At 49.8% G+C, this 27,203-nt stretch overlaps 1 protein-coding gene across 4 annotated transcripts in view; it reads right to left on the bottom strand.

Annotated features, from left to right (window-relative positions):
* Positions 1-3,235: 3,235 nt before the first annotated feature.
* Positions 3,236-27,203, bottom strand: part of LOC135556480 (semaphorin-6B-like) — a 142,905-nt gene continuing 118,937 nt past the window's right edge. For all 4 annotated transcript variants that reach the window (XM_064989716.1, XM_064989717.1, XM_064989718.1 and 1 more), the window contains one exon: positions 3,236-5,616. In XM_064989716.1, coding sequence (XP_064845788.1) covers positions 4,733-5,616 — 884 coding nt within the window. In that variant the 3' untranslated portion in view covers positions 3,236-4,732. The remainder of the gene's footprint in view (positions 5,617-27,203) is intronic.

Here is a 27,203-nt window from a genome sequence, read left to right as displayed (position 1 = left end):
TAAGCCCTGTACATATCTACATGTGTGCACTGGTGCTGCTGTGTTTCTCTACCTCCACTCTCTGCCAGTCATACAAAGCCCAGCCCCTGCTCCTCCTATGCCCCTCCAGCCTCAGTACATCTCTCTCCTGCTTTACTCCTCTGCTCCTCCCAGCCCACAGACCCACTAATGAAGCCAGTCTATGCGCTCCCATGCATGTTGCCACCCGGCGCCCAGCGCAGTGATGCAGTTTACACTGATTTGTAAATGTTTGGGGATTGATAATGGCGGCTGGGCCAGAGATCTAGTGGGAGACGCTGAAAGGCAGGGATATAGTGATCTGCAGTCTGAATGATGCCAGTCTGACAGGCCCAGCCCTATCGACCCATCCGTGGGCCCACCACCCTGCCTGGTCCCAGCCCTATCGACCCATCCGTGGGCCCACCACCCTGCCTGGTCCCAGCCCCAGCCCTATCGACCCATCCGTGGGCCCACCACCCTGCCTGGTCCCAGCCCTATCGACCCATCCGTGGGCCCACCACCCTGCCTGGTTCCAGTCCCAGCCCTATCGACCCATCCGTGGGCCCACCACCCTGCCTGGTCCCAGCCCTATCGACCCATCCGTGGGCCCACCACCCTGCCTGGTCCCAGCCCTATCGACCCATCCGTGGGCCCACCACCCTGCCTGGTCCCAGCCCCAGCGACCCATCATTGGGCCCACCACCCTGCCTGGTTCCAGCCCTATCGACCCATCCGTGGGCCCACCACCCTGCCTGGTCCCAGCCCTATCGACCCATCCGTTGGCCCACCACCCTGCCTGGTCCCAGCCCTATCGACCCATCCGTGGGCCCACCACCCTGCCTGGTTCCAGTCCCAGCCCTATCGACCCATCCGTGGGCCCACCACCCTGCCTGGTCCCAGCCCTATCAACCCATCCGTGCGCCCACCACCCTGCCTGGTCCCAGCCCTATCGACCCATCCGTGGGCCCACCACCCTGCCTGGTCTCAGCCCCAGCGACCCATCATTGGGCCCACCACCCTGCCTGGACCCAGCCCCAGCGACCCATCATTGGGCCCACCACCCTGCCTGGTCTCAGCCCCAGCGACCCATCATTGGGCCCACCACCCTGCCTGGTCTCAGCCCCAGCGACCCATCATTGGGCCCACCACCCTGCCTGGTCCCAGCCCTATCGACCCATCCGTGCGCCCACCACCCTGCCTGGTCCCAGCCCTATCGACCCATCCGTGGGCCCACCACCCTGCCTGGTCTCAGCCCCAGCGACCCATCATTGGGCCCACCACCCTGCCTGGTCTCAGCCCCAGCGACCCATCATTGGGCCCACAACCCTGCCTGGTCCCAGCCCTATCGACCCATCCGTGCGCCCACCACCCTGCCTGGTCCCAGCCCTATCGACCCATCTGTGGGCCCACCACCCTGCCTGGTCCCAGTCCCAGCAACCCATCATTGGGCCCACCACCCTGCCTGGTCCCAGCCCTATCGACCCATCCGTGCGCCCACCACCCTGCCTGGTCCCAACCCTATCGACCCATCCGTGGGCCCACCACCCTGCCTGGTCCCAGCCCTATTGACCCATCCGTGCGCCCACCACCCTGCCTGGTCCCAGCCCTATCGACCCATCCGTGGGCCCACCACCCTGCCTGGTCTCAGCCCCAGCGACCCATCATTGGGCCCACCACCCTGCCTGGTCCCAGCCCTATCGACCCATCCGTGGGCCCACCACCCTGCCTGGTCCCAGCCCTATCGACCCATCCGTGGGCCCACCACCCTGCCTGGTCTCAGCCCCAGCGACCCATCATTGGGCCCACCACCCTGCCTGGTCTCAGCCCCAGCGACCCATCATTGGGCCCACAACCCTGCCTGGTCCCAGCCCTATCGACCCATCCGTGCGCCCACCACCCTGCCTGGTCCCAGCCCTATCGACCCATCTGTGGGCCCACCACCCTGCCTGGTCCCAGTCCCAGCAACCCATCATTGGGCCCACCACCCTGCCTGGTCCCAGCCCTATCGACCCATCCGTGCGCCCACCACCCTGCCTGGTCCCAGCCCTATCGACCCATCCGTGGGCCCACCACCCTGCCTGGTCCCAGCCCTATCGACCCATCCGTGCGCCCACCACCCTGCCTGGTCCCAGCCCTATCGACCCATCCGTGGGCCCACCACCCTGCCTGGTCTCAGCCCCAGCGACCCATCATTGGGCCCACCACCCTGCCTGGTCCCAGCCCTATCGACCCATCCGTGGGCCCACCACCCTGCCTGGTCCCAGCCCTATCGACCCATCCGTGGGCCCACCACCCTGCCTGGTCCCAGCCCTATCGACCCATCCGTGGGCCCACCACCCTGCCTGGTCCCAGCCCCAGCGACCCATCATTGGGCCCACCACCCTGCCTGGTTCCAGCCCTATCGACCCATCCGTGGGCCCACCACCCTGCCTGGTCCCAGCCCTTTCGACCCATCCGTGGGCCCACCACCCTGCCTGGTCCCAGCCCTATCGACCCATCCGTGGGCCCACCACCCTGCCTGGTCTCAGCCCCAGCGACCCATCATTGGGCCCACCACCCTGCCTGGTCCCAGCCCTATCGACCCATCCGTGGGCCCACCACCCTGCCTGGTCCCAGCCCTATCGACCCATCCGTGGGCCCACCACCCTGCCTGGTCTCAGCCCCAGCGACCCATCATTGGGCCCACCACCCTGCCTGGTCCCAGCCCTATCGACCCATCCGTGCGCCCACCACCCTGCCTGGTCCCAGCCCTATCGACCCATCCGTGCGCCCACCACCCTGCCTGGTCCCAGCCCTATCGACCCATCCGTGGGCCCACCACCCTGCCTGGTCTCAGCCCCAGCGACCCATCATTGGGCCCACCACCCTGCCTGGTCCCAGCCCTATCGACCCATCCGTGGGCCCACCACCCTGCCTGGTCCCAGTCCCAGCCCTATCGACCCATCCGTGGGCCCACCACCCTGCCTGGTTCCAGTCCCAGCCCTATCGACCCATCCGTGGGCCCACCACCCTGCCTGGTCCCAGCCCCAGCGACCCATCATTGGGCCCACCACCCTGCCTGGTTCCAGCCCTATCGACCCATCCGTGGGCCCACCACCCTGCCTGGTCCCAGCCCTATCGACCCATCCGTGGGCCCACCACCCTGCCTGGTCCCAGCCCTATCGACCCATCCGTGGGCCCACCACCCTGCCTGGTCTCAGCCCCAGCGACCCATCCGTGGGCCCACCACCCTGCCTGGTCCCAGCCCTATCGACCCATCCGTGGGCCCACCACCCTGCCTGGTCCCAGCCCTATCGACCCATCCGTGGGCCCACCACCCTGCCTGGTCCCAGCCCTATCGACCCATCCGTGCGCCCACCACCCTGCCTGGTCTCAGCCCCAGTCCCAAACGGTGCCCGTGTCTGTGAGGGGGCCGGAGGGACGGGCAGGGGAGTGCTGCTTTCCTCATTGATATTCCGCTGGGCTAGGAAGCTGGGTTTGTCCTGCCTGCCCTGACTCTTAACCGCTATTTGTTGTAGCCATCTCCTCCTGCCCCAGGGCACAAAGAGACTCAGTGTCAGGGAGAGGAGCCTGAATGGAGCTCCCCAGTGGCAGGGTCCAGGACCCGCTATCTCCCACAGCCATGCTCACATTCCCCTACATGGGCTGTGTGTTCTCCTCTCCACCAGGTCGGGCAGCCTCGGCTTCAGGTCAGGTCACACAGACCCAGGGAGAGGGAGACAGAGGAGGAGAGAGGGAGGGGGAGGGAGTTCTCATACCATTCTCTGCCCTCTTTCCTTGTTCCCTCCACTTTTTATCAAATGAGAAGGTACCATCATCATATCGCCTCCCTCCTGGTTTTTGACATGTTCAAGTCCAGTGCTGTCGTTGATAGTTCTGGGCTGAAGACTTGGGTGGGGATATAATCATTACACGGTCTGATTTATAAACACTTAATAGAGCTTCAGAAACACTAGAAATGTGTGTTTTTTCCATGATTGTTAACACAATGGGAATAATCGTTGACATCATTATCAAGCTTATTCCTATGAGAAGCTCCAGTGTGTTGTATGCTCACATTAAGACAGGAAGCCTCTCCTTTAATGTGTGATTCAGTGTTCTCTGGCATTGCTAATACCTACCAAACTCAAGCTGACGGATAGAGCTGAGTGATAGAGGTGGCCTAAAAACCAAGGACAAACACATGGTTGTCTCCTGGATGCTGGCACAAAAGTAAAGCAGAAATAAAAATGTCACACAACATGAATGACTTGCAGAGCACAAGATAGTAGAAGGAGACCTTTCACAACTGAAGCTGAATGCTAAATTATCAGTGAAGCGGTTGTCCCGTTTTTTAAAATTCCTTTTTCACAAAATGTTCCTTCCCTTGCACCGCTTACTAGTCCTTGAGATTGGTCTCATTGTGTCCAGCCCCAGCTCCACAGGTTAAACCACTTACGGAGCAGAGGGGTGCACCTCTCAGGGCGAGAGCAGAGCAGTAGCCATGAGGAGAAAAACCTCCTCTCTTTAACTCTCTCTCTTTCTTTCTCTCTCTAAGCTGCTGGATTCTGGTGGCCCAGTCTCTTCAGTCAGTCAGTCAGGCAGCCAGGCTACGCGCCAGGGGATGTCAGAACATTGAATGACAGTGAGAGAGAACAGACAGGGCAGGATTTGGGATGGGAGAGTCTGAGGGGTATTCCAGTTGCTGAGGGGAAATGGGTTTCAGAGAGGGGGGTTCATGGCACTCTTCTTCTCACTGGCCACTATGGGTATGCTCGCCCACACTCTTTCCCATCAGGTGATTGAAGTCGGCCAGGCCGTGGTGGTTGGCCCGGATCAGGCCCGGGCGCTGGGAGTGGTAGGGCACTCCGTTGTTGCTGTTATAGTTGAGCCCCTCATGGGTCCAGCGGGGGGGCTCCCCAAAGTCCATCTGGTTGCTGGGGGCTGAGACCACCCTCCTGCGGTCTGGGGAGTCCTGCGGTGTGGCTGGATAGTTGTACTCGCCCGCAGAGTTCCTCAGGGTGGTCCTGGGTTGTCCTCCGTGGGGCTCCCGGTGGTTGGCCAGGACCAGGTAACGTGTTCGCTCCGTGTTGGGGGGCCCCACGTTCCCTGGGTCCTCGTGCCTGCCCCCTCTCTCCTGCAGGAACTTGGAGCTCAGGTAGATGACTGAGTTGGCTGGGCAGGGCATGCCCACTGAGTTGAGGAAGGTCTGACTCTGGTCCCAGTCTCCGTCTGGGAGCCTCATACTGGGTGGAGGCCGTTTCTGCTGTAGGGGAGTCTGTTCTGGAGTAGGTAAGCCTGGGTCTATCTCTCCTTTAGGCCAGCCATTGGGCGTTACGAATGGGTTGTCTGCCTGGGAATGTGACCGGGTCCTCTCGCTGCCACTGGTACGGGTCACACTCATCACCGAGCCACTCTGCCCCTGACCTAGCATGTTCTGCTCTTTGTCCCCTTTACGGCTCCTATTGTTGGCTCCTGCCCCTCGCGTGCGGTGGCGGTGGCGATGACTCATGATCCAGCAGACAGCCAGGCCAGACAGCACCGCCCCTGTTGCGAAGGCTGAGACTGCAGACACGACCAGCAGGTTGATGGATACCAGACCGTCTGGTTCGTCAATGAAAGACTCCTGAAGAAGACCTACAGACACACAGAGAAAGAAAGAAAGACACAGTCAGACAGACAGACAGACAGACAGACAGACAGACAGACAGACAGACAGACAGACAGACAGACAGACAGACAGACAGTAAAGGATGTCAGTAAGTAATTGGATACAGTGGATATGTGAGTGTTCAGACACTCTTGTAGGACAATGGATGTTGAAAAGAAATATACATTATAAAACAACAATCCATTTCTGTTTTTAGCCTTCATTAGTGTTCTAAAGTCGCTAGACAAAGCATCTCTGCCCTGGCCTTAGTAAACATGTGGGAGTTTACAGCTTGACAAAGTGGCCTATTTATCTGTGCCTCAGTGGGTGGGGAGGAATGCTCTCCTGCAAAGGTATGCTATTGGTGTAACGGCTAATTGTGTTCATTACCTAAAGTGGATGGTTATTTTAATGGCTATAATAACTGTCTTCCTGATTGAGAATATCTCCCAACCCCGAAGCGATGCGGAACATTAATTTTGCAGCGGAAGAATGTCTGTACACTCTGGAATTAATAGTGAATAATTGCTTTAAGTTCCTTACTGTATTTACACATGAATTTCACAAAGTTATTTCTTCTAACGGTATGAGAAATGATTCACAATGTTTACAATCACTGACAGCACATCTGAAAAAAGGCCTCAGACAATATGTTTCTTTTCCCCCAAAGAACATGAGAGAAGCTCCTCTGGAGAACGGAATATATGAATTATTAAAGCAGTGAAAAACAGGAGAGCACAAAGCTGCTGCCATGGATCAATTAAGAACATGTCAGGAGAAAAAATGTTCTTTGCAGTGCAAGCACCAGGGACAACACCAATAGAAAACAAAGAGCTTACTCCCAGCCAGAGGAAGAAATGTGGGGAAAAAAGAGAGAGACAGAGAGAGAAGGGAAGGGAAGGGAAGGGAAGGGAAGGGAAGGGAAGGGAAGGGAAGGGAAAGAGGCCTACAGCAGACTACTGAGGCTCCAGACAAACACAGTAAATGTTTCTTAAATTACTCCAACAGCAAAGGGATGGTGATGTGTGTGTCTGGGAGAGGAGAGGACTAGATAAATAAAAGCGGGCCCCACAGGAAATAGATAGATGTCATTAATCGATGTTGAGAGTCACTTATTCACCCTGCACAGAAAAAAGAGAAAGAACATTCCAAAATGCAAGGAGCAGCGGTCTACTTTAAACTAACATAACGCTATCGTCAGACTCATTTATTTTAATGGAGACAAATGGCAAGAATTAGGAGCAGGTAGAAGAAACTAGCTAGTAGTTAATGACTGGGTTTTGGGTCTTGGCGAGACAGAGTATTATTCTCCATGCGTTGACACGAGGCAGGGGAATGGCGGCGGCCTATATTAAACACCACAACAATAGAAGGGGCCACTCAACAGGCCACAGTGAAAATGATTTAGTACTAATCAAGATGCTATCTTGGTCAATCAATGTCCTTTTCTACTCTAATTAGTGTTTTATCACTTATCCAATAGAGCCTGGAGTTACATGGAGCATGGCTGGGTAGCATAGTTACAGTGAGTGAATTATGGGCTGTGTGTCTCTTCCATCTTCAACTTTGGACATAGATTGGACACCCAGGGGAGTGTGCTTGGGCCTCTATTGTTCTGTATATATACGATATGAAAGATGCTGGTTCTTGCCGTCTTTTCATTTATGCAAATGACTATACACTTCTGGTGTCTCACAATAGTAAAACTATGTTGTAGAGCATACTTAGCACAGAGCTTACTAACATTAGCAAATAGCTTGGAGATAATAAGCTATCTCTGCACTTAGGGAAAACTGAAGCAATTATTTTGGGGTCCAGACCTAAAATGTGCAGGTCCTCTGAAATCAGAGTGGAGTTAGGGGGTGAGGTGCTGACTAATAAAACCTCTGTTAGCTACCTGGGATGCATCCTTGATGGAAGTTTGGAAGGTATGAGCATGGCCACTAAAGTGCTAGGGAAGGTTAATGCCAGGACTGCGTTTTTGTCTAGAAAGTCCACGCTGTTTGATAAGGACTCCATGAGAGTGCTAGCCACTGTCCTCATTCAATGCCATTTTGACTACGCTAGTACTTCCTGGTTTTGGAGCTTATCTAAGCTTATGAAGGGGAAGCTCCAGATAGCCCAGAATACGCTAATCAGGGTAGTATTGAAGATGAGTCCACATACTCACATGGCTGCCTGTTGAAGATAGGGTGTCCCAGCTTAGTTTGGGTTATAGGAGTTTTTATGGTTCTGCACCCAGATATTTAAGTGATTACTTTCCCCATGTTTGGGATGCACACAATCACAGCACCAGATGTTGCTAATGTGTTCTTATACATGTTCAGGAGGAATGCTGGGAAAGGTACCCTTTTGTATACTGGAGCCTCAGAGTGGAATGAGTTGCCTCTGCCCATGAAATGACGTCCTATCTAGGGAGCTTTAAATATAAAGTAAAAAACAGTTTGATGTCCTCTGTGCCCATATGAATGACCCCTATGATGTAACAGTAATGATGAGATAGATGTTCTTCTTCTTTGTTTGTACGTTTGATTATCTCAATGCCATACTGTGTTCAGCCGTGTTGGATCTTGTCTCGCCATCTTGTTTCAAGAGGACCACAGAGGATAGTCTCAGACTGTGTGCCTGTTTTTTTTTAAATGGTTGTAATAATAAACTAAACTAAAAAACTAAAATCCACAATATAGATAGTATTATTGTAGTATTGTAAATTGTATATTATACATTTGTAATAATAGAGTAATAATGTAACAATGTCTTGTATTATGTACTGTTTTATTTGTGATGTAGGCTATTGTTTGTTGTGATGTAATTGTTTTATTCCTGTTTGGACTCCAGGAAGAGTAGCTGCTGCCTTGGCAACAGCTAATAGGGATCCTAATAAATACTAAATAGTAAATGTGGATGTATGTGTTTTTGGTTTCATATTAACGTGACTGATTTTCCCTCCTAATTCTTTCTTCTCTTTCCTTCCCTCTAACTGTCACATAGGGAGCTCATAGTTCTGCTGGCTAAGCACAGTCCCTACCATTGTGTTTGTGTATTCGGCTAAACACCCATATTCTGTGATATTTATATTGAATCTGGCATTTGCTAATTCTCTCTCTCTCTCTCTCTCTCTCTCTCTCTCTCTCTCTCTCTCTCTCTCTCTCTCTCTCTCTCTCTCTCTCTCTCTCTCTCTCTCTCTCTCTCTCTCTCTCTCTCTCTCTCTCTCTCTCTCTCTCTCTCTCTCTCTCTCTCTCTCTCTCTCTCTCTCTCTCTCTCTCTCTCTCTCTCTCTCTCTCTCTCTCTCTCTCTCTCTCTCTCTCTCTCTCTCTCTCTCTCTCTCTCTCTCTCTCTCTCTCTCTCTCTCTCTCTCTCTCTCTCTCTCTCTCTCTCTCTCTCCTTAGGCAGAGATAAACACATTGTTGGCATCACCACTTGGCCAGCCTAAACATATCCCTGATTCATGCACTATTTATTTTCCCTTTTCGGGACAATATTCAACTTGGATTCACGGGCAGTATCTATTACATAACTCTGGAAAGTACTGTGCTCCTCAATGTTCAGTGGCAGCCAGGCAGCAGAGGAGACAGTGGAATAAATGTCATTCTCAGGCTCTGGTGCTGCTGCTGTCGTATTATTTACTGAGGCCTCTGGTTTAGGAATAAAACAATAAGGTAATGAATTGGTTCTTGGGTTTGGTCATTCCTAAAAACCACAAGCCTTGATGGCTCTCTAAACAACGTTGGACCATCATTTCATTCACATCTGGAAATGTTCATACTTGGTGGTCATGACATTTTGTCAGCCAGTTATTGTCAAGCAAAAGACTGCAGGTCTCACAATAATTGACCATTTATTAACATAAACAGGTTTAGCATCTCCACGCATCCACACATACAAGCCACATATAAGCCGCTAATGCACACCTTTGGAATTTAAAAAAGTCTAGTAAGTTAATTTAATATACACCAATCCATTATTTATTTTAGGCAGGTCTAAAGAAACATTGTAATATGAAGGAAATGTATTTCAGAAGAACAGAATATGAGTTGACCTTCTGTATGTTATCTGGCTATGCATCATGATATAGGCTGTAGGCTTGTTCATTTAGTTGACAAGATATGCTTATAAGTCCTGTGACATTATTTTATATGATTTTATAGTAAGAAGAATATATTTGAACTTAGCTGAATAAAATATAATGGATATTTTTCCCATTCCGGAGTGAGTAAGCATATGAAGTGGCTACTGTATGTTGAGCGCAAAAGTGATAATACTGTATGCTTGATTTAGAGTTATTTGTGAATGATACAAACCTTGGAATGTCTTAGAAATCCAAACATACACTGAGTGTACAAAATATTAGGAACACCTGCTCATTCCATAACATAGACTGGACAGGTGAATCCAGATGAAAGCTATGATCCCTTATTGATGTCACCTGTTAAATCCACTTCAATCAGTGTAGATGAAGGGGATGAGACAGGTTAAAGAAGGATATTAAAAGCCTTGAGACAATTGAGGCATGGATTGTGTTTGAGTGCCATTCAGAGGGTGAATGGGCAAGACAAAAGAATGACGTGCCTTTGAAAGCGGTATGGTAATAGGTGCCAGGCGCACTAGTTTGAGTGTGTCAAGAACGTCAATGCTGCTGGGTTTTTCATGTTCAACAGTTTCCAGTGTGTATCAATAATGTTCCACCACCCAAAGGACATCCAGCCAACTTGACACAACTGTGGGAAGCATCGGAGTCCACATGTGCCAGCATTTCTGTGGAATGCTTTCGACTCCTTGTAGAGTGTCGAAAGCATGCCCCAACAAAATGATGCTCCTCTGAGGGCAAAAGGCCGTGCAACTCATTATTAGGAATATGTCCCTAATGTTATGTACACACAGTGTATATGGGCTGCATGATGTGACTATAGGCTATTGATGATTTGAGAAAGTTGCAAAAAAAGCTCACGCTCTGTTCCTTGCCTCAGTCCGCACATGCTGTCTCAAGTGATAAACTTTAAATTTAATCGAGTCTTTACAAAAATGTAACATTTGTTTACATTTAGAATGGCCCAGGAACAGAAACAGGAACAGAAACAGAAACAGAAACAGGAACAGGAACAGGAACAGGAACAGGAACAGGAACAGGGGCAGGAACAGGGGCAGGAACAGAAACAGGAACAGAAACAGAAACAGGAACAGGAACAGGAACAGGAACAGGAACAGGGGCAGGAACAGGAACAGGGGCAGGAACAGGAACAGGAACAGGAACAGGAACAGGAACAGGGGCAGGAACAGGGGCAGGAACAGGAACAGGAACAGGAACAGGAACAGAAACAGAAACAGAAACAGAAACAGAAACAGAAACAGAAACAGAAACAGAAACAGGAACAGGAACAGGAACAGGAACAGAAACAGGAGAAAAATACATATCATCCATATGCACTGAAATAATGAATGCTTTCCCACCATTTTGTTTTTCACTCATGCAGGGTAGGCTACGCCGGTTTTATAGAGGAACATGTGCTTAATATGAGCAGCTGAGAAATCAATATAGTAGCAGCTGGGATCCTCCTCTTTTTAGTGGCAAACATCCAAACTCTGCTTTCACACAAATTGCACATAGAAATGTCTGGGCTTAAAGAAAACACTTATTTCACGAAACAACCACTGTTCGAGGAGCATACAGCCTCTCTGTGCAACAGGGGATATTCCGCCCAATCTCTGTACGCCATGGGCTCTACAACCCTGGTCCTGCAGCTACCCAGGGCTTAATTTGGGAGCAAGTGAAATCAGTTCGGGAAAATCGAGAGTAAAATGTTTTCGCAACAAAACATATTTCATTGAACTGTTGACAGCACCTCTCTCTGCATGCTGGAGAAAGGAAGGAAGGAGAGAGAAATGGAAACTCCCGATGGTGAGATATTCTGTAGCTAAAGGTAATGTGTCAGCCTATTCATTATGAATGTATAGAATATGCCCTATTACTAGACTATTCAAAATCAAATGGTAATTCACTATTGTAGGCTAACTCTGTAGGCCGTCCTGCACAATCAATGAACCAACAGCATCGCCTAGGCCTCTACGTCCTCTCCCAGACTCATTGATAGAAACTTTGGAGTATAGTAGAAGGAAACCTGTCCATCCAGTATGCATAATAATACAGTCCACACTCGATTACAAGAATTTGTTTAATTTTTGAGTATAGGCTAGACCAATTATGTATCAAAGACATCTTTAAACAGTTTAATAAATGTGTTTCTACTGTGCGTAATATGCAGTAGGTTATAATAGGCTATAGGTTCTATAATAGTAGGTTATAGGTTCTAATCTTTTTTTAAAAATATATACTGTACATAGGTCTATGCATATGTATAAGCCCTAATATGTGTATTTCTTTGGGTTCAGGCTTTGAAACAACATCCACAACAACCATGTTTTCCACTCAGTTTCAACCTGTTGCTGAACTTCTTCAAATTGATCATCACGGCGAGCTTAGTTTTAAAATGATGATACTGTGTTGACGATAAGTGTTTGATGTGATTTTGAACTGCATTTTCATTGACGTCAGAGTGGTTAGAGGGACAATAAAGCCCTGAGTACCAGGCCATAAGGACCTGATGGAGGGACAACAGAGCCCTGAGTACCAGGCCATTAGGACCTGATGGAGTGACAACATAGCCCTGAGTACCAGGCCATTAGGACTTGATGGAGGGACAACAGAGCCCTGAGTACCAGGCTATAAGGACCTGATGGAGGGACAACATAGCCCTGAGTACCAGGCCATTAGGACCTGATGGAGGGACAATAGAGGCCTGAGTACCAGGCCATTAGGACCCGATAGAGTGATAATAGAGCCCTAAGTACCAGGCCATAAGGACCTGATGGAGGGACAATAGAGCCCTGAGTACCAGGCCATTAGGACCTGATGGAGGGACAATAGAGCCCTGAGTACCAGGTCATTATTGCCCGATGGAGGGACAATAGAGCCCTGAGTACCAGTTCATTAGGACCTGATGGAGGGACAATAGAGCCCTGAGTACCAGGTCATTATGGCCTGATGGAGTGACAGTAGAGCCCTGAGTACCAGAAAGTTAAGACCTGATGGAGGGACAGTAGAGCCCTGAGTACCAACCTGACGGTTGTTAGCAAATTGGGTCCTACCAGTGCATGTCCGGGGTTCACTATGGCGCTTCACATTAAATTGTGTACGGTGCAATAATATGCTGTGGTCTCGGTGTGAGGGAGTGGTCCCGATGAGTGTCTGTGTTTCCATGGCTCAGCTGGAGAATGTTGCAATGAGGGCTGCCCTTTCCTGCTAATGAGAATGAACCATCATTGAAATGCATCTTCCATATCTGGAGCAGCACGTTCTCCTCCCCTTCAGACCCAATGTGTCTCTCTCTTTCTCCTCACAGAGAGACGATGCACATCGCAGTCTGAAAGGCTATTAGTGAGTGTCGCTTTTGGGGCCACTCTGCTTTGTGGCCGTGGCTGAGGGAGACAAAGCAGCTGGAGCAGGGAGGGGTGAGGAGGGAAGAGAGGGGAGGGGGGCAGGTCTCTCTCTGCCCCACCAGGCTGACAGCAACCCTCTCCTCGCCGACTCACTTATTAAACCTTAATGGAAGCCGCCCTGACTGTCAGCCTGACGAACACTGAGCACGTCTTGGGCTTCCAGCTCCAATTACAGGAGAACAAGCGCGGAGGCAGGAGAAGCCTAGTTAGAGCTGGAGGTAGGGAGAAATGGGCCAAGCGGAGGGAAATTGAGCTACGGAGGCCGACTAACTAACTGCCATGTATTTGTTTTTTTTTTTTTTTTTCTGTGTATTCACCAGGCTTCAGGGCTCACATTCTTTCATTTCTATGTTGCCGTTAATCTTCCCCATATCTCTCCATTCATTTGCAGCCCCGTCTTCTATTCCCTCGCTTCCCTGATCTGCTCTTCCTCTCTCGTCCTCCATTCCAGTGGCATGTCCGTTAATCTTCCCCTGTCTCTCTCTGCATCTCCAGAGATATCCCTCAGATTCCTTCCCTTCATTCCTCCACCTTCCATCTCCTCCCTCGCTCCCTCCTGCCCTCTCTCCCTCTCTTCCCCCCATGGACCCTGGCTCAGAGTAGGCCGGCATAATGAAAAGCCACAATAGTTAAGATTCTCTTCATTAAAACACTGGCAGTTTATGGATTTGCTATGCCCGTGCTCACAAATTGGCAGTCCTTTCAGCGGTGGAGTTATTGATTTTCAAACCCAATGCGGTGTCAGTGACGGCGGGTATGTGGTGACTGGAAACATGCAGTTATTAACTGTGATGCTGGCTGCTGCAGTAGGGGATAGAACAGGCTGGGGATATGGAACTACTGTTCCGGAGACTGGGTTGGCTCACACATGAAACACATCCTGCCTTCAAACTACAGTACAAAGCAGCAACACTCCTGATGGACATGCACATGACATAAATGCATCTTAGGTTGAAAGCGACATTATTGGTGTTATAGAATGATCTGAGAGACTTTGACCTAGGGAGCCACTGTTTCTCTGCATGTCAATGTACTTGTACGTATAATATGCATGCACATCTAATTTTATGTGTGTACTGTATACACTCAGTGGACAGCTTATTAGGTATACCACCCCATTCACGAAAATGGTTCGCTCCTACAGACAGTGGGTCACGTGGCCGTGGCTTGCTATATAAAGCAGCGAGACAGGCATTGAAGCATTCAGTTACTATTCAATTGAACGTTAGAATGGGTAAAACGGTTTGAATATCTCAGAAACGGCCCGACCTCCTGGGCTTATCACACAAGACAGTGTCCAGGGTTTACCGAGAATGGTGCGACAAACAAAAAACATCCAGTCAGCGGCAGTCCTGTGGGCAAAAACAGCTGGCAAGAATCTTGCAAGCTGACAGGCGGGCCACAAACAGGCAAATAACGGCACATTACAACAGTGGTATGTAGAACGACATATCAAAACTCACAACTCGTCAGACCTTGTCACAGATGGGCAGCAGACGACCACAATGGGTTCCACTCCTATCAGCTAAAAACAAGAAGAAGAGGCTCCAGTGGACAAGCGATCACCAACACAGGATATTTGAGGAGTGGAAAAGCATCACCTGGTGGGACAAATCCCAGTTCCTGTTGAGTCAGGATTTGGCATAAGCTGCGTGAGTCCATCCTGCCTGGTGTCAACGGTAATAACTGGTGGCATGTCACGACTTCCACCGAAGGTGGCTCCTCTCCCTGTTCGGCGGTGCTCAGCGGTCGTCGTCGCCGGCCTACTAGCTGCCATCGATCTATTTTTCCTTTTCGTTTGTGTCTGTCTGTTTTTGTTTACACCTGTGTCCTATTAGTTAATTTTCGGTGGGTTTATTAACCTCCGCTGCCTGCTAGTCTTTGTGTGGGATTATGTTGCTGTGTTTGCTTTGTTAGGGGTGCGTGTTTGCACCACAGGGTTTTTTGTTTCTCACAGTCGTTGTACCGTTGGTACTGTATTAAGAGTAGAGGTTTCTCCTCTGTGTGCTTCGTGATTTTCCCTATGTGTGGTGACCTCGTTGGGGTGTGTTTCCCCACCTGTTATTGTTTTGGGACTTTATAATAAACGACTGTGCCACTGGAAATTCCTTGCTCTCCTGCTCCTGACTCCTGCACCTACCTCTTCTTAGGAGGCACCGAACATGGCAGGGTTGTAATGGTGTGACTAGTGTATTCCTGGCACATATTAAGTCCCTTGATACCAATTGAGCAACGTTTCCATGCCCCAAATAATTCAGGCTGTTCTGGAGGCAAAGGGGTGTCCGACAGGGATTTAGATGGGTATACCTAATAAACTGGACACTGAGTATATACACTATTTTTTTAGCAAAGGGAACACTTAAACAACACAATGTAACTCCAAGTCAATCACACTTCTGTGAAATCAAACTATCCACTTAGGAAGAAACACTGATTGACAATAAATTTTTACATGCTGTTGTGCAAATGGAATAGACAACAGGTGGAAATGATAGGCAATTAGCAAGACACCCCCAATAAAGGAGTGGTTCTGCAGGTGGTGACCACAGACCACTTCTCAGTTCCTATGCTTCCTGGCTGATGTTTTGGTCACTTTTGAATGCTGGTGGTGCTTTCACTCTAGGGTTAGCATGAGACGGAGTCTACATCCCACACAAGTGGCTCAGGTAGTGCAGCTCATCCAGGATTGCACATCAATGCGAGCTGTGGCAAGAAGGTTTGCTGTGTCTGTCAGCGTAGTGTCCAGAGCATGGAGGCGCTACAAGGAGACAGGCCAGTACATCAGGAGACGTGGAGGAGGCCGTAGGAGGGCAACAACCCAGCAGCAGAACCGCTACCTCCGCCTTTGTGCAAGGAGGTGCAGGAGGAGCACTGCCAGAGCCCTGCAAAATGACCTTCAGCAGGCCACAAATGTGCATGTGTCTGCTCAAACGATCAGAAACAGACTCAATGAGGGTGGTACGAGGGCCCGACGTCCACAGGTGGGGGTTGTGCTTACAGCCCAACACCGTGCAGGACGTTTGGCATTTGCCAGAGAACACCAAGATTGGCAAATTCGTCACTGGCGCCCTGTGCTCTTCACAGATGAAAGCAGGTTCACACTGAGCACATGTGACAGACGTGACAGTCTGGAGACGCCATGGAGAACGTTCTGCTGCCTGCAACATCCTCCAGCATGCCCGGTTTGGCGGTGGGTCAGTCATGGTGTGGGGTGGCATTTCTTTGGGGGGCCGCACAGCCCTCCATGTGCTCGCCAGAGGTAGCCTGACTGCCATTGGGTACCGAGATGAGATCCTCAGACCCCTTGTGAGACCATATGCTGGTGCGGTTGGCACTGGGTTCCTCCTAATGCAAGACAATGCTAGACCTCATGCGGCTGGAGTGTGTCAGCAGTTCCTGCAAGAGGAAGGCATTGATGCTATGGACTGGCCCGCCTGTTCCCCAGACCCGAATCCAATTGAGCACATCTGGGACATCATGTCTCGCTCCATCCACCAACGACACGTTGCACCACAGACTGTCCAGGAGTTGGCAGATGCTTTAGGTCAGGTCTGAGAGGAGATCCCTCAGGAGACCATCCGCCACCTCATCAGGAGCATGCCCAGGCGTTGTAGGAGGTCATACAGGCACGTGGAGGCCACACACACTACTGAGCCTCATTTTGACTTGTTTTAAGGACATTACATCAAAGTTGGATCAGCCTGTAGTGTGGTTTTCCACTTTAATTTTGAGTGTGACTCCAAATCCAGACCTCCATGGGTTGATAAATCTGATTTCCATTGATCATGTTTGTGTGATTTTGTTGTCAGCACATTCAACTATGTAAAGAAAAAAGTATTTAATAAGAATATTTCATTCATTCAGATCTAGGATGTGTTATTTTAGTGTTCCCTTTATTTTTTGGAGCAGTGTATAAACATGAGTGTGTGTGTCTATGTGAGAATACTATGTGTGTGTGTATGTAATATATGAGAATTATGGACTGAATGCACTGCCTGCACTCATGGCTCAGTACACTTTCTACCATTATTTCTATCTTTGTTTAAAGAAAGACTCCAGGCACCTCTCTCTCTCTCTCTCTCTCTCTCTCTCTCTCTCTCTCGAAATGCTTGCTTACGAACACATCCCAGCAAATAGTAACACAAGAGGAAAAAAAATAAGTACACAAGAATAGAGCTATACACAGGGAGTACCTGTACCAGATCAATGTGGAGCTATATACAGGGAGTACCAGATCAATGTGGAGCTATATACAGGGAGTACCAGATCAATGTGGAGCTATATACGGGGAATACAGGATCAATGTGGAGCTATATACGGGGAGTACCAGTACCAGATAAATGTGGAGCTATATACAGGGAGTACCTGTACCAGATCAATGTGGAGCTATATACAAGAAGTACCAGAACCAGATCAATGTGGAGCAGTATACGGGGAGTACCTGTACCAGATCAATGTGGAGCTATATACAGGGAGTACAAGTACCAGATTAATGTGAAGCTATATACAGGGAGTGCCAGATCAATGTGGAGCTATATACTGGGAATACCAGATCAATGTGGAGCTAAATACAGGGAGTGCCAGTACCAGATCAATGTGGAGCTATATACAGGGAGTACCAGATCAATGTGGAGCTATATACAGGGAGTACCTGTACCAGATCAATGTGGAGCTATATACAGGGTACCAGTACCAGATCAATGTGAAGCTATATACAGGGAGTACCTGTACCAGATCAATGTGGAGCTATATACAGGGAGTACCAGTACCAGATCAATGTGGAGCTATATACAAGAAGTACCAGTACCAGATCAATGTGGAGCTATATACAGGGAGTGCCAGATCAATGTGGAGCTATATACGGGGAATAGCAGATCAATGTGGAGCTATATAGAGGGAGTACAAGTACCAGATCAATGTGGAGCTATATACAAGGAGTACCTGTACCAGATCAATGTGGAGCTATATACAGGGTGTACCAGTACCAGATCAATGTGGAGCTATATACAGGGATTACCAGATCACTGTGGAGCTAAATACGGGGAGTACCAGATCAATGTGGAGCTATATACAGGGAGTACCAGTACCAGATCAATGTGGAGCTTTATACAGGGAGTATCTGTACCAGATCAATGTGGAGCTAAATACAGGGAGTGCCAGTACCAGATCAATGTGGAGCTATATACAGGTAGTACCAGATCAATGTGGAGCTATATACAGGGAGTACAAGTACCAGATCAATGTGGAGCTATATACAGGGAGTACCAGATCAATGTGGAGCTATATTCAGGGAGTGCCAGAACAATGTGGAGCTATATACGGGGAATACCAGATCAATGTGGAGCTAAATACAGGGAGTGCCAGTACCAGATCAATGTGGATCCATATACAGGGAGTACCAGATCAATGTGGAGCTATATACAGGGAGTGCCAGATCAATGTACCCTGTTAACTATGTGTCTATCTATCCCTGTTCTCTCCTCTCTGCACAGACCATACAAACGCTCCACACCGCGTGGCCGCGGCCACCCTAATCTGGTGGTCCCAGCGCGCACGACCCACGTGGAGTTCCTGGTCTCCGGTAGCCTCTGGAACTGCCGATCTGCGGCCAACAAGGCAGAGTTCATCTCAGCCTATGCCTCCCTCCAGTCCCTCGACTTCCTGGCACTGACGGAAACATGGATCACCACAGATAACACTGCTACTCCTACTGCTCTCTCTTCGTCCGCCCACGTGTTCTCGCACACCCCGAGAGCTTCTGGTCAGCGGGGTGGTGGCACCGGGATCCTCATCTCTCCCAAGTGGTCATTCTCTCTCTCTCCCCTTACCCATCTATCTATCGCCTCCTTTGAATTCCATGCTGTCACAGTTACCAGCCCTTTCAAGCTTAACATTCTTATCATTTATCGCCCTCCAGGTTCCCTCGGAGAGTTCATCAATGAGCTTGATGCCTTGATAAGCTCCTTTCCTGAGGACGGCTCACCTCTCACAGTCCTGGGCGACTTTAACCTCCCCACGTCTACCTTTGACTCATTCCTCTCTGCCTCCTTCTTTCCACTCCTCTCCTCTTTTGACCTCACCCTCTCACCTTCCCCCTACTCACAAGGCAGGCAATACGCTCGACCTCATCTTTACTAGATGCTGTTCTTCCACTAACCTCACTGCAACTCCCCTCCAAGTCTCCGACCACTACCTTGTATCCTTTTCCCTCTCGCTCTCATCCAACACTTCCCACACTGCCCCTACTCGGATGGTATCGCGCCGTCCCAACCTTCGCTCTCTCTCCCCCGCTACTCTTTCCTCTTCCATCCTTTCATCTCTTCCCTCTGCTCATACCTTCTCCAACCTTTCTCCTGACTCTGCCTCCTCAACCCTCCTCTCTTCCCTTTCTGCATCCTTTGACTCTCTATGTCCCCTATCCTCCAGGCCGGCTCGGTCCTCCCCTCCCGCTCCGTGGCTCGATGACTCATTGCGAGCTCACAGAACAGAGCTCCGGGCAGCCGAGCGGAAATGGAGAAAAACTCGCCTCCCTGCGGACCTGGCATCCTTTCACTCCCTCCTCTCTACATTTTCCTCCTCTGTCTCTGCTGCTAAAGCCACTTTCTACCACTCTAAATTCCAAGCATCTGCCTCTAACCCTAGGAAGCTCTTTGCCACCTTCTCCTCCCTTCTGAATCCTCCTCCCCCTCCCCCCTCCTCCCTCTCTGCAGATGACTTCGTCAACCATTTTGAAAAGAAGGTCGACGACATCCGATCCTCGTTTGCTAAGTCAAACGACACCGCTGGTTCTGCTCACACTGCCCTACCCTGTGCTCTGACCTCTTTCTCCCCTCTCTCTCCAGATGAAATCTCGCTTCTTGTGACGGCCGGCCGCCCAACAACCTGCCCGCTCGACCCTATCCCCTCCTCTCTCCTCCAGACCATTTCCGGGGACCTTCTCCCTTACCTCACCTCGCTCATCAACTCATCCCTGACCGCCGGCTACGTCCCTTCCGTCTTCAAGAGAGCGAGAGTTGCACCCCTTCTGAAGAAACCTACACTCGATCCCTCCGATGTCAACAACTACAGACCAGTATCCCTTCTTTCTTTTCTCTCCAAAACTCTTGAACGTGCCGTCCTTGGCCAGCTCTCCCTCTATCTCTCTCAGAATGACCTTCTTGATCCAAATCAGTCAGGTTTCAAGACTAGTCATTCAACTGAGACTGCTCTTCTCTGCATCACGGAGGCGCTCCGCACTGCTAAAGCTAACTCTCTCTCCTCTGCTCTCATCCTTCTAGACCTATCGGCTGCCTTCGATACTGTGAACCATCAGATCCTCCTCTCCACCCTCTCCGAGTTGGGCATCTCCGGCGCGGCCCACGCTTGGATTGCGTCCTACCTGACAGGTCGCTCCTACCAGGTGGCGTGGCGAGAATCTGTCTCCTCGCCACGCGCTCTCACCACTGGTGTCCCCCAGGGCTCTGTTCTAGGCCCTCTCCTATTCTCGCTATACACCAAGTCACTTGGCTCTGTCATAACCTCACATGGTCTCTCCTATCATTGCTATGCAGACGACACACAATTAATCTTCTCCTTTCCCCCTTCTGATGACCAGGTGGCGAATCGCATCTCTGCATGTCTGGCAGACATATCAGTGTGGATGACGGATCACCACCTCAAGCTGAACCTCGGCAAGACGGAGCTGCTCTTCCTCCCGGGGAAGGACTGCCCGTTCCATGACCTCGCCATCACGGTTGACAACTCCATTGTGTCCTCCTCCCAGAGCGCTAAGAACCTTGGCGTGATCCTGGACAACACCCTGTCGTTCTCAACCAACATCATGGCGGTGGCCCGTTCCTGTAGGTTCATGCTCTACAACATCCGCAGAGTACGACCCTGCCTCACACAGGAAGCGGCGCAGGTCCTAATCCAGGCACTTGTCATCTCCCGTCTGGATTACTGCAACTCGCTGTTGGCTGGGCTCCCTGCCTGTGCCATTAAACCCCTACAACTCATCCAGAACGCCGCAGCCCGTCTGGTGTTCAACCTTCCCAAGTTCTCTCACGTCACCCCGCTCCTCCGCTCTCTCCACTGGCTTCCAGTTGAAGCTCGCATCCGCTACAAGACCATGGTGCTTGCCTACGGAGCTGTGAGGGGAACGGCACCGCAGTACCTCCAGGCTCTGATCAGGCCCTACACCCAAGCAAGGGCACTGCGTTCATCCACCTCTGGCCTGCTCGCCTCCCTACCATTGAGGAAGTACAGTTCCCGCTCAGCCCAGTCAAAACTGTTCGCTGCTCTGGCCCCCCAATGGTGGAACAAACTCCCTCACGACGCCAGGACAGCGGAGTCAATCACCACCTTCCGGAGACACCTGAAAACCCACCTCTTCAAGGAATACCTAGGATAGGATAAGTAATCCTTCTCCCCCCCCCCCTTAATGACTTAGATGCACTATTGTACAGTGGCTGTTCCACTGGATGTCAGAAGGTGAATTCACCAATTTGTAAGTCGCTCTGGATAAGAGCGTCTGCTAAATGACTTAAATGTAAATGTAAATGCAATGTGGAGCTATAGACGGGGAATACCAGATCAATGTGGAGATAAGTACAGGGAGTGCCAGTACCAGATCAATGTGGAGCTGAATACAGGGAGTGCCAGTACCAGATCAATGTGGAGCTATATACAAGGAGTACCAGATCAATGTGGAGCTATATACAGGGAGTGCCAGATGAATGTGGAGCTATATAAGGGGAGTACAAGTACCAGATTAATGTGAAGCTATATACAGGGAGTGCCAGATCAATGGGGAGCTATATACTGGGAATACCAGATCAATGTGGAGCAAAATATAGGGAGTGCCAGTACCAGATCAATGTGGAGCTATATACAGGGAGTACCAGATCAATGTGGAGCTATATACAGGGAGTACAAGTACCAGATCAATGTGGAGCTATATACAGGGAGTACCTGTACCAGATCAATATGGAGCAAAATACAGGGAGTACCAGTACCAGATCAATGTGAAGTTATATACAGGGAGTGCCAGATCAATGTGGAGCTATATACAGGGAGTACCAGTACCAGATCAATGTGGAGCTATATACAGGGAGTACCAGTACCAGATCAATGTGGAGCTATATACAGGCTATATACAGGGAGTACCAGATCAATGTGGAGCTATATACGGGGAGTACCAGATCAATGTGGAGCTATATACAGGGAGTACCAGTACCAGATCAATGTGGAGCTATATACAGGGAGTTCCAGTACCAGATCAATGTGGAGCTATATACAGGGAGTACCAGTACCAGATCAATGTGGAGATATATACAGGGAGTACCAGTACCAGATCAATGTGAAGCTATATACAGGGAGTACCAGTACCAAATCAATTTTTAGCTATATACAGGGAGTACCAGTACCAGATCAATGTGGAGCTATATACAGGGAGTACCAGTACCAGATCAATGTGGAGCTATATACAGGGAGTACCAATACCAGATCAATGTGAAGTTATATACAGGGAGTACCAGTACCAAATCAATTTGGATCTATATACAGGGAGTACCAGTACCAGATCAATGTTGAGCTATATACAGGGAGTACCATTACCAGATCAATGTGAAGCTATATACAGGGAGTACCAGTACCAAATCAATGTGGAGCTATATACAGGGAGTACCAGTCCCAGATCAATGTGAAGCTATATACAGGGAGTACCAGTACCAAATCAATGTAGAGCTATATACAGGGAGTACCAGTACCAGATCAATGAGGATTGTAGTGTATGTGAATGTGTGTGTATTTTTTGTGGGAGTGTCAATGTAGTGTGTGTGAGTGTATACTGTATATGGTGTGTATATATACTCTCGTGAGTGTGCATAGGGTCAGTGCAAGACAGAGTCAGTGAAGATAGTTGGGGTACCATTAACTAACTACTTAGCAGTCTGGCTAATTCAGAGTCTTATGGCTTGTGGGTAGAAGCTTGGGCTGTCCACACAACTCTCTGTAGAGCTTTGCGGTCAAGAGCGGTGCATTTGCCATACCAAGAAGTGATGCAACCAGTCAAGATGCTCTCGATGGTGCAGCTGTAGAACTTTTTGAGGATCCGAGGGCCCATGACAAATCTTTTCAGCCTCCTGGGGGGGAAGTGGGGCTGCCGTGATATCTCTCTGTCTCCCTCTCTCCCTCTCTCCCTCTCTCTCTCTCTCTCTCTCTCTCTCTCTCTCTCTCTCTCTCTCCCTCTCTCCCTCTCTCTCTCTCTCTCTCTCTCTCTCCCTCTCTCCCTCTCTCCCTCTCTCTCTCTCTCTCTCTCTCTCTCTCTCTCTCTCTCTCTCTCTCTCCCTCTCTCCCTCTCTCCCTCTCTCTCTCTGTCTCTCTGTCTCTCTCCCTCTCTCTCTCTCTCTCTCTCTCTCTCTCTCTCCCTCTCTCCCTCTCTGTCTCTCTCTCTCTCTCTCTCTCTCTCTCTCTCTCTCTCTCTCTCTGTCTCTCTCCCTCTCTCTCTCTGTCTCTCTGTCTCTCTCCCTCTCTGTCTCTCTCCCTCTCTGTCTCTCTCTCTCTGTCTCTCTCCCTCTCTGTCTCTCTGTCTCTCTCCCTCTCTGTCTCTCTCCCTCTCTCCCTCTCTGTCTCTCTGTCTCTCTCCCTCTCTGTCTCTCTCTCTCTCTCTCTGTCTCTCTCCCTCTCTCCCTCTCTCCCTCTCTGTCTCTCTGTCTCTCTCCCTCTCTGTCTCTCTCTCTCTCTCTCTGTCTCTCTCCCTCTCTGTCTCTCTCCCTCTCTGTCTCTCTGTCTCTCTCCCTCTCTGTCTCTCTCTCTCTGTCTCTCTCCCTCTCTGTCTCTCTCCCTCTCTGTCTCTCTCCCTCTCTCTCTCTCTCTCTCTCTCTCTCCCTCTCTGTCTCTCTCCCTCTCTGTCTCTCTCCCTCTCTGTCTCTCTCCCTCTCTGTCTCTCTCTCTCTGTCTCTCTCCCTCTCTCTCTCTGTCTCTCTCCCTCTCTGTCTCTCTCCCTCTCTGTCTCTCTCCCTCTCTGTCTCTCTCCCTCTCTGTCTCTCTCTCTCTCTCTCTCTCTCTGTCTCTCTCCCTCTCTGTCTCTCTCCCTCTCTGTCTCACTCCCTCTCTCTCTCTCTCTCTCTCTCTCTCTCTCTCTCTCTGTCTCTCTCCCTCTCTGTCTCTCTCCCTCTCTCTCTCTCTCTCTCTCTCTCTCTCTCTCTCTCTCTGTCTCTCTCCCTCTCTGTCTCTCTCCCTCTCTGTCTCTCTCCCTTTCTGTCTCTCTCTCTCTCTCTTTCTCTCTGTCTCTCTCCCTCTCTGTCTCTCTCTCTCTGTCTCTCTCCCTCTCTGTCTCTCTCCCTCTCTCTCTCTCCCTCTCTGTCTCTCTCCCTCTCTGTCTCTCTCCCTCTCTGACTCTCTCTCTCTCTCTCGCTCTCTCTCTCTCGCTCTCTCTCGCTCTCTCTCTCTGTCTCTCTCTGTCTCTCTCTCTCTCTCTGTCTCTCTCTCTCGCTCTCTCTCTCTATCTCTCTCTCTGTCTCTCTCTCTCTCTCTGTCTCTCTCTCTCTCTCTCTCTCTCTCTCTCTGTCTCTCTGTCTCTCTCTCGCTCTCTCTCTCTCATTCTCTCTCTCTCGCTCTCTCTCTCTCTCTCTGTCTCTCTATGTCTCTCTATGTCTCTCTCTCTCTGTCTCTCTCTCTCTCTCTCTCTCTGATCTGGGTTCCTCTCCAGTGTGGTCTCCTTCCCTCCACCACTGTTCTGTGGTCAGACATGTTGGAGCTCCATAGCCTTGCTACATCATAGACACTGTGTTTACTCATAGAGTTGATTATCAAGGCATTTATAGTTCCTCTGACTACATTACCAAGGAAGAGTCATGACTGAGTGAGCTGCCTAGAGGTTGTGTAGAACCTTATAAGGGCAGGTCTAGGTTGCCTCTACTGATCAATATGGTAAAATATTTATGAACCCCAGCATGTGTTTTCAATTAAATTCCATAACATTTCCACAAAACTCTGTTAATAGAATCAGGTTTTCAGCCGTCCTTTTAGTAAAGGACAGATTGAAGTTTTACTAGCTCGGGCTCAAGGTAGCTAATTCCATCATAAATGCATCCACACAGTAGTCCACTGTGCTGCTACAATGCCCTTGTGCTAAATGATAGAGCAGAGTTGTTTAAATAAAGGTGTGTGTTCAATTCATATCTATCACAGGAAGTTGACTCCATCCCATGCCCAATTTGATGAGAGGGAAACTGTCGGTCGTTTGACTGGTTCCTTTGTGTTATATTTTTTAACACTTTCTATTCACATGTTCCACACTGAGTGGGCTTATATTAGAGGGCCTATATTTTGAGACCTTTCTTTTCTTATCATGCCGGCCTTTAGGAGCAGCTTAACAAGGTTGAGGCTGTTAGCACTTTCCGCTGCATAAAATCCAAATAAAACATCTGGGCTGTGGACTGTGGAAGACGTGCTGAAATAAATAGTTTTCCAGAAAAATGCGTCTCGGAGGGATGTCGCTTTTTACTCCCTTTCCCACAACCCCATGATGGCCTACGGTTATAGTTGGTGTTGGGCAGTAATTGATATCCTCAATTTAGGTGCGAAGGAAAAGCACACCATGGAAACTAATAACAAATATTCAAAAGATATGTCACAGGCAATAAACTCAAAATCCGGGCCGTGTTATTAGTTTAACGATCCACCGAGGGTTACAATCGCTCATTCTCCAATCAGGTACCTCGCAATTTCAAATTCATCTTTCCCACATGCTGTAGACATAAATCTAGTGTGCCATGGCTGTACACACCACAATATACAGTATGACCGCCAGCTGAAAACACAGAACTATTTGTTTCGGTGTCAACACCTCAGTGTTGTAGCATTGATTTGTTCCCATCACACACTGTTTAAGGTTTAGTAGTGGGATGATTAAATCATCCAGCATTGGTTGGGACTCCAGCCCATCTGGTTGGCTGATTGAATCAGCTCCTCCGCCCTGCTCCTCTGATTTACGACACACGCTTAATGAAATGCCTTCAGCACCATACATCCGCTCCGCCACAGGCCCACGGCTTTAGAAAATCCTCCTGTACAACAATGAGACCAATCCTCAGTGAGATGAGGCATCAGATAGACAGCTTTTGTGGTGAATTGAACAAAATCCCCTTTAAGGTGATCGATACACTGGGTGTGGAGACTAGTGAGGGGAGGCCGAATGTTACCTGGGAACAGCACGCTGGATTATAGTCTCAGTGAGAGATAATGCCACGAGTTTCAGAGACGATGTCACTATGTGAGGGTTAGGAATGAGGCATTATGGGGCTCTGGGACTTAACTAACTGCTGAACACTTTTTCCTCAGCCATGCAGCGTGAGGCCTTAGACCGCTTTAGACTGAGGCAGTCAATCATCCTTCAGAAGATCAGCACTTTGTGTCTATGGGGTTTATTTCCTGTTGACACGCAGAGGCCTGATGGCGGTGTGTTAGCCAGCTATCGGTCTGGCTCGGTCGGCACCTCACGGCAGCTGTTTGTCCTTTCATGCTCTCTCTGATACCCATCAGTTTTCCCCTCTCTGCCTACTCTCTCTCTCCTACCACTCTCTTCTCCCCATACTCCTCACAAGAGAGACCCACATGAAAGAGAAGAAACCCTTCAGGAGTCCTCACACCTCTCTAGATATTCAGGTTTGATGCTGCACATTGAAACTCCCTCACATTTCACAAACCTGCACCTCTCGTCAGACAGCAGGTAGGATAGGCCCAGCTCAAGCGTCTCAGATCTTTGCTTTGTGGCTGAGACGTATGTGAGAGGAACGTAGGCTGGCGTCTGGGGCGTGTGGGTTGCCCTCCTCCTTCTCGTTGTGCGAGGAGCGGAGCTTTGATAGTCGGGCACGGATAACTTCGGTGTAGTAAAGGTCGCCAAGATCTCAGACAGAGCAGCTCTCCTAGAGTGATTGCTGCAGTGTCTCTGCTGGGTTCAGCCTCAGGGAATGCATTTGTCATCTAGAGGTTTCAAAACTCTACTTACTGCTCCCACAATGTAAATATAAAGCACTAATCTTTACCGGCTCCTTTCAGGCCTCTAACCGACACAAATTAGAATGTGGTAAATGTGCTA

The sequence above is a fragment of the Oncorhynchus masou genome, chromosome 15 (genome assembly GCF_036934945.1).
Source record: "Oncorhynchus masou masou isolate Uvic2021 chromosome 15, UVic_Omas_1.1, whole genome shotgun sequence".
Taxonomy (NCBI): Eukaryota; Metazoa; Chordata; class Actinopteri; order Salmoniformes; family Salmonidae; genus Oncorhynchus; species Oncorhynchus masou.
The sequence above is the reverse complement of the archived record's forward strand: the minus strand, read 5'-3'. Positions and strand labels throughout refer to the sequence as shown.